The sequence below is a fragment of the Gallus gallus genome, chromosome 3 (genome assembly GCF_016699485.2).
Source record: "Gallus gallus isolate bGalGal1 chromosome 3, bGalGal1.mat.broiler.GRCg7b, whole genome shotgun sequence".
Taxonomy (NCBI): Eukaryota; Metazoa; Chordata; class Aves; order Galliformes; family Phasianidae; genus Gallus; species Gallus gallus.
In genome coordinates, this window is record NC_052534.1 from 31,600,574 (window position 1) to 31,607,658 (window position 7,085).

The following is a 7,085-nucleotide window of genomic DNA, read 5'->3' on the forward strand; positions in this document are numbered from 1 at the left end:
TATTTTGCCCTGAGATTTCTTTCCTGGTGCTCCTGGCTACGCTAAGGCCAAAACAGAATAAATTGGCCCCAGGTACACTGGTGGGGACCCAACATTGGGAATGTGTAGGTGCTAGCACTAGGTACAGATGGGGGAAAGAAAGAAGGGAGAACCCGTTCATGGGCTTGAAATCAGGGGAGGCAGAGGTAAAACTGAAATGCTAGAGGGAGGAAAATAACATTGGAGATTGGCAGGTATGAGAAGAAAGCAAAAGATGCTGAGAATTCAGAGGCTGAGAAGAGCAGGAGGAAATGTAACTAGCAAGGCATATAAGAAAGCTTAATGCAGACGCTAAGGTGTGAATGAGCAGGGAAGCCTGAGAAAGATGTAAGTGCAAGATGCAGAAAAATCTTAAAACTTGGAAGAGAGTGAAAAGTATATGAGCAAAAACTGTCTAAAATTGTAATGCTTTCCAAATCAGTAATAAGAAAGTCACAAACAAAGCAAAGTCGGTACAAGAATAATTTTATTTAATATTTTGGTAACACAGTGATTCATCTCAGAATGACCACAAAATTTAGCTCACTGAACAAACCCCAATACATTCTAATGGGGTGCTACTAAATTGGAGTAACTTTGCAGGTTATATGAGGCACTAATTGACCAACAGCTATATAATTTGTGACCCAAACAGATGTGAGCAGTGTGAATGGAAGCTGCATTAGTAGCCAATGCATAGTTAAAGCTTTTGGAAGAGTACAAAATTGCAAAAGCTTTTTTTTAATTAAAATAATAATTAGTGATCTTTGAGTTAGACTAACTATTCAGTTGTAGGTTATATCCTCTAAACTTTTTTTTTTAATAATGATACTCACAAAGGTACTAAGAAAACTGTCTTGCTACAAATTGATCTAATGTAGATCTCCGTATGAAAATGCTGAACGTCATATAAAGCTTTTCACAGGTATAGGCTAAGTTCTGGGATATCACAGACTTATAAATCAGAAAAACACCTGAGGTTACTCCTTTTGCATGGATTTTTTTTTTTTTTAGCTTTGAAAAAAGAGTATTGATGCCATTTGAAATCAGAGATTTTCAACAGGTATATCAGTACTACATGGGGGTATGGAGCAGTACTTTTCGACTTGGTTCAGGTTACTAAAATCATTAGTGAAGACTCTACTTGAGAAGGCCAGGATGGTGCCACTAACCTAGCTCTTACCTATGTCAGCATGAGCGCCAACAGGATGAAGACTGGCCATCTATGAGATGCACATCTGTACTTGCTTGGGTCTCAGCAGAGCTACTTTGTATGTTAGCCCTTATTTTCCTAGGTCTACTGATACCTTGTTTTGTCCTAGACTTGATCACAGTAAGTCTTCTGAGATGCTCTCATTTCTGATAGATCTTGTATGAAATTGAAGATGATCTGTATCTCCTAGGAAACATCCAATGCTTCTCAAAATCAGGCATTTAGGTGTGACAGTTTGTTCTTTAGAGAAATACATGCTGCTTTGTGTGCACAAACATTAGCCAGAAGTTCAAAGCTCTAAAGTTCCACGTGTATGTTTTACTTCAAAATAGTAGTGATGTTTTTTAACTTGATGGTTTTTTGCCTCACAAAAAAGTTGGAAGTTGTTGTTTGTTGTTTTTTTTTTTGCTCAGTTATTCAGGGCACAACATGTTAGCTTTCTTTCTGAGACTTTGTTTCAAGCAAATCATGCTAAAAGTATATAGTTAATTTAGGATAATAGCATTAAACTTGAGCTAACAGATTGACCAGTGAGCCAGGCTGTACGTGCTGTATGCATTAGTTGAGGCTTGTGGCATGAGAGTTTCAATACAGAGCCTCACATTCTTACTTCTACATACCTTGGCACACGTGGATCTATAACAGACTTACCTCTGTACCAAAGAACAGGTCGTTTACTCTTTGCTAGGAAGACACAAAGTTCAGCTTTTCCTTTACAACAGCTTTCTAATTCAAATATCTGTTATTCATACTAATGAATATATTAGCACATGGATTGTATCGTACTTACCACCTGATGTCGTATCAAATCTGATCTTTCTTTTCAAGCTTTGATGAAAAGTTACTGTATTAGGACATTCTGTTCATTCTCACATAAAATAGGAATGGTATTTTAAAACGCTGTGCTCATAAGCAAGTCATTTTTTTTAGCCATTTATGTAAACACTTTGGAAAGCTAAAGGCAAGATTTTACATTGGCATTTTACCAAAAATCATTTAAACATTTATTATCAAGGCATTAACGCGCATCCCAGCAGTCACAACACGGGACTTGCCATACGCTTACGGCAGGTTCCAGTAGAATGAATTCAGAGAGAGGCTGCAGTGTTCAAAGCATTGTCTTGTTTTTGTGTTCTGCTTCGTTTTGTTTTTATAAGGGATTTTGCTTTGGGATGCGGAGTCACTGAAGGCAAACTCAGAGTTAAGGCAGAGTGCACGGAGACGTGGAAAGGCTTGCACCCGCAGCTTCCAGAGATGCTCCAACCAGTCAGTAGATAAAGTGTGCTTTACAATGGCAACTTTGTGAACACGCAAGAAAGTGAAAGGCTTACTTTCAAACTGCATGTGTTTTATCATTTAGTACATTAAATCATTCCCCTGGCTCTCCCTCTAGAATTAAAGAGGACTGAATTACGACTTGTGAAGTTTTCCTTCCTGCTCTTGTACCTTAAGTGTTGGCTATTTTCCAGAAAGATCAGCAAAGCAAACTATAACTTATGTAATTCTAAAAAGAGAGGAGCATCTTTCAATGCAGGGCTCGGCACTTAGGTGTTTGCCGACGGCTAGTTTTCGTTGGCTGTTTTCTCTGCTTGCAGTCTTTGGACAGCCTTATCAAGCAACTCCATAGTATCTCTAAGTGTGACATTCAAGGTAAACGGCTTGGGTTTGATGGTCAACCCGTAAGTATAGTCCATTTTAGGATCCTCATTTGGATTAGCAGTGAAATGGCACTGATGCACGAGAATGGAGGTAAAGAGAAACAGCTGCACCTTGGATAATTCCTCTCCAATGCACCGCCGCTTCCCCATGGAGAAAATCATCACACTACTGGTGAGATCTTTATTGATGAAGCCGTTCTCATCCAGGAATCTTGTTGGATCGAAATCCTCTGGGTTGGACCATTTAGCCGGATCGTGATTCACTGACCACTGATTGACAAATATCACGGTGTCCTTGGGAATGAGGTAGCCCATGATGAAGGTGTTGGTCGTGGTGGCGTGTGGGATGGTAACAGGCACAAAGCTGCTGAAACGCATGGATTCGTACAGGAAAGCCACGATGTAGGGCAAGTGAGGCTGATCCTCAGCACAGGGTAGGCGGTCTCTCCCAACGATCCTATCCACTTCTTCTTGCATTTTAGCCTGCACTTTTGGATACCTGTCATTTAAAGCAAGTGTGTGTACATGTGTAACGCTGTCAGAAGGATCTTTTATTATTATTATTATTTAAATAACACAATAGATTTGCTCAGTTTTTCCCTTAATGTCACACATAATCGATTTTCAATGTAAAAAGTGAAATAATGTCCTGAAACTGAATGTTCTGATCCAATTCTGAAAATCCATTCTATAGCAAAGATTACCTTTCCCCTCAGTGTGGGGCTTTCTTTCAGAATGGGAGCTTGGTGTTCTGTCTCTGCAGGGAGTTTACCACTAGGTGCACGGCATGCAGAGGGAACCGAGCATTCCCTGCTCAGAACTGTAAGGACAGCTTTAGGAACATCCCACTCAGGGGTTGTTTACGCTTCTACAATTACTATCGGAATGTTTTCTTTACAGTGAATTTTAAGACCACCGTCTCGCAGTGTGTCAGACCGTCCAGACTTCCCATTAAGCGAGCACGGTCCAAATATTCGTGCATTTTCTATTAGCTCTGCCTGGGCGCTTCTGGGGAGCTTTCCCCGGGTCACGCAATCCCGGCGCAGGCACCCGTTACGGGCAGCAGCATAATAGCGGGCTTGTAACCCAGTGCACGAACTCTTTATCTCGCCTAAGCAGCTGTTATCCTGTTCCTATGATCTCCTTGATCTTGGCCTGCTAAAATCCGTTACTTTCGGGTTTTACTCCGCTGCCTTTTTGCCAGCGGCTCCTTATGCAACGTTAGCAGAGCAGTTTTTCCTTTTTATTATTATTATTATTATTATTATTACTATTATTTTCTGGCGGGCTTCCGGGAGCCCCCGCGTTAACAAACTGCCCCCTTTTCCCCGCGGCCCCCGCTCCCCCACGCCCTGCCCCGCCGCCGCTGCAGGAGCGGAGCGCCCACCTGATGAGGAAGATGAGGAGCCAGAGCAGCGCCGTGGAGAGCGTGTCCTGGCTGGCGCCGAAGATGTCGGTGACGGTGGCGGGCACGTGCTCGAGCTGCAGCCGCGGCTGCTCGCGCTGCAGGCGGATGAAGGCGTCCATCATGTCGCGGGGGGCCGCCCCCGGGCGCAGGCTGCGCTGGTGCTGCAGGAACTTGCCGCGGACGAAGCCGTAGAAGTCGCGGTTGAGGTCGCGGAAGGCGCGGTAGGCGGCGCGCACGGGGCTGGGGAAGCGCCGCAGCCAGGGCAGAGCGTCCACCAGGCTGCCGGCGCCCACGGCGCGCCCGAACTGCTCGTTGCGGCCCACCAGGCGCAGGAACTCGCCGTCGCCGTGGCTGTAGCGGCGGCCGAAGCAGAGCGCGCTCATCACGTTGGCCACCGCCACCACCAGCACGCGCGAGGGGTCGAGGAAGGCGCCGCCCGCGCTGCCCCGCACCAGCAGCGCCACCAGCGCCCGCGCCTCGCCCAGCAGGTGCCGCTCCAGCAGGCGGCGCGTGGCCGGGCTGCCGGTGGAGAAGGCGCGCACCGTGGCGTGCGCCGCGCGGCGGTGCAGCTTCCAGAGCTCCGAGTAGCCGCCGAAGGCCAGGCTGCGCCCGCCCGACACCAGACGGAACGAGGGGAAGGCCGGCCGGCCGGCGAAGGCGGCCCCCTGGCGGACGAGCGCCTGGCGGATGGCGCTCTCGCCGTTCAGCACCACCACGGGCCAGCGCCCCAGGCGCAGCTGGAACACGGCGCCGTACGTGCTGGCCAGGCGCGCGAAGGAGAGGTGCGGGGCGCTGCCCAGCTGCGCCGCGTTCCCGATCAGCGGCCACGGGAAGGGGCCCGGCGGCGCCAGGCGCTGGCCCTGCCGCCGCCATCGCCGTCGCTGCAGGAGGAGCTTGCCCAGGTGCACGGCGGCGAGCAGGCACAGGAGGAGCAGCAGGGAGCTCTGCAGGGGCGGGGTGCCGCGCAGGGCTTCCCCGAGCCTCTCGAGGGCCATGCTGCGAGGGAAGGGAAAAAGCGGACGGTCGGCGGGAGACGTCCCCCGCGGGCCCGGGCGGGCGAGGGCACGGCGCCCGACCCGCTCCCGTGCGCGAACCGGGGGCCGATCCCGTACTTAGTGCGGGACGGTAGCCGCGCTTAGCGGCTGAGCCGCCGCTCTGCCGCCCGGCAGGACAGGTTCGCAGCGGCGGATGCGGCTGAGGAAGGCGCGGGAGGAGGCGGGAGAGATGCTCCCGCTGCCCGCAGCCGGCTTCGTCCCGGGCGGAGCAGCGGGATGCCCCCGCTCCCGGAGCGGCCGTCGGCACCGCTGCTGCTCCTTGCTGCCGCCCGGCTGAGGCGGCGAGGGGAGGGAGGAGGGAAACGAGCGGCGGTCCCGCGAACTGACCTGTTGCACGCAGCTTCCATCGGAGGTCTCGGGGAGGATGGAGCGGAGCCGGGCAGCGGTGGCTGTGACGGGCGGGGAGCGCGGCGGCGTCGGCGTTCAGATCCCGGGCTCTGGGAAACTCATCAGAAGCGCCGGCTCCCGTCACCCGGAGCTCGGCGGGTCGTGCGCAGGCAGATGCCGGTGGCACTCGCTCCCAGCATGGAGCCGCTGTCACCTTCCCGGAGCTTCAGCCCCTCGGAGCTCGCCCCGCCCGCGACCACCTGTCCGGCGCTGCCGCCCGCGGGCCGGTGGCAGGGTGAGCGCGAGCGGCTCAGGGGGTGACGGGGGGTCCGAGGCTGAGCCGGAGCGGCAGCGGCCGCGCCCGGGCTCCTGGCATCGCCGCTCGCGCCTTTAAACCCGCGGCATCGGCGGTGCGCGGCGCGGTGCGGGCGTGCCGCAGACGGCCCCGCTGACAAATCGCCGCTGCCCGGCCCTTCCCCTGGCTCGAGGGGTCGCCGCTATTTGCCAGCTGCCCTTGGGGCCTCGCCAAGCGGAGCGGCTGAGCCGCGGATGCTTTTATGGCCCGGGCCCAAAGTTTCGGCGTCGGAGCCTCAGGGAGGGAAGCGGGGTGGCGGGCGGGCTCGCCGCCCCCTGTGTCAGGAGGCAACGTCTCGCCTGCATCTTGGGGGCTGAGGGAGCTGGAGAGCTTCCCCTCCTCCGCCTGTCGCCTCCCCGTTGCGTGCGGAGTTTGCATTGCGTGAGCCGGGGCTGGAAAGCCTCCAGCCATCTCCTCCCCGGGCCCCTACCCCTCCTCGCAATACCTGACACCGGCTCGGGGGGAAGGCGGCGGGGAAGCGCCGGGCGGCCCGCACCCGGGCAGCCCCGCTGCCCTCCGGCCTCTCCCCCGCTGCTCGCCCTCCTTTCCCTCCCGCTCCCGGCGCTTTCTTGATCTGAAAGCCGCCCCGGGAGGATGCCGCGCTCCGAGTCCCGTCGGCTTCCCGGCGTCCCAGAGGAGGAACCGGGGCCGCATCCCCACCCGCCCCTGCATAAAGGAAACCTTTCCCCAGGAGGTCAGAAAGGCCGTGATTTGTCGTTGTACCGAGCAAGACTAAAAACTAAAACTCTTTCAGATGTTACACAGTCGCATCGTGAGAAGGAAAAAAAAAAAGGTGTTTGGTAGCATTTAGGGATTAGGGAAATTAGACGCTGGGAGTCAGCCCAGCCCAGAGCGCGATCCCAAGCCTGGCTGAGGTTCTGCTGCTTCTGACTTTGCTAAGTGCAACTCTTTCTGCTGTCACTGTCTCAGGCTCCAGGGCAGTAATACCGCTACCCAAACTAGCATCAGCCACGTCTCTCTGCACGTCTCCAAACTCCTGTCTGTGTGCCTCAGTACACACCGTGCTTCTTCCTGCCACTGCCAAGGGGCA

At 53.3% G+C, this 7,085-nt stretch overlaps 1 protein-coding gene across 1 annotated transcript; it reads right to left on the reverse strand.

Moving 5' to 3' along the window:
- Positions 1-487: 487 nt before the first annotated feature.
- Positions 488-6,316, reverse strand: CYP1B1 (cytochrome P450 family 1 subfamily B member 1). Its single transcript, XM_015283751.4, has 3 exons — positions 5,680-6,316; positions 4,277-5,293; positions 488-3,388 (listed from the first exon to the last, which is right to left on the reverse strand). The coding sequence occupies exons 1-3, from the start codon at positions 5,697-5,699 to the stop codon at positions 2,794-2,796; spliced, it is 1,632 nt and encodes a 543-aa protein (XP_015139237.2). The 5' UTR covers positions 5,700-6,316; the 3' UTR covers positions 488-2,793.
- Positions 6,317-7,085: the final 769 nt, after the last annotated feature.

Excerpts from the sequence above, each read along its gene's own strand:
- CYP1B1 (XM_015283751.4), bottom strand. The coding sequence starts at position 5,699 with ATGGAAGCTGCGTGCAACAG. Across the intron at positions 5,294-5,679 it reads ATGGAAGCTGCGTGCAACAG|CATGGCCCTCGAGAGGCTCG; the intron begins GTCAGTTCGCGG and ends CTTCCCTCGCAG. Across the intron at positions 3,389-4,276 it reads CTCCTCATCTTCCTCATCAG|GTATCCAAAAGTGCAGGCTA; the intron begins GTGGGCGCTCCG and ends TTTAAATGACAG.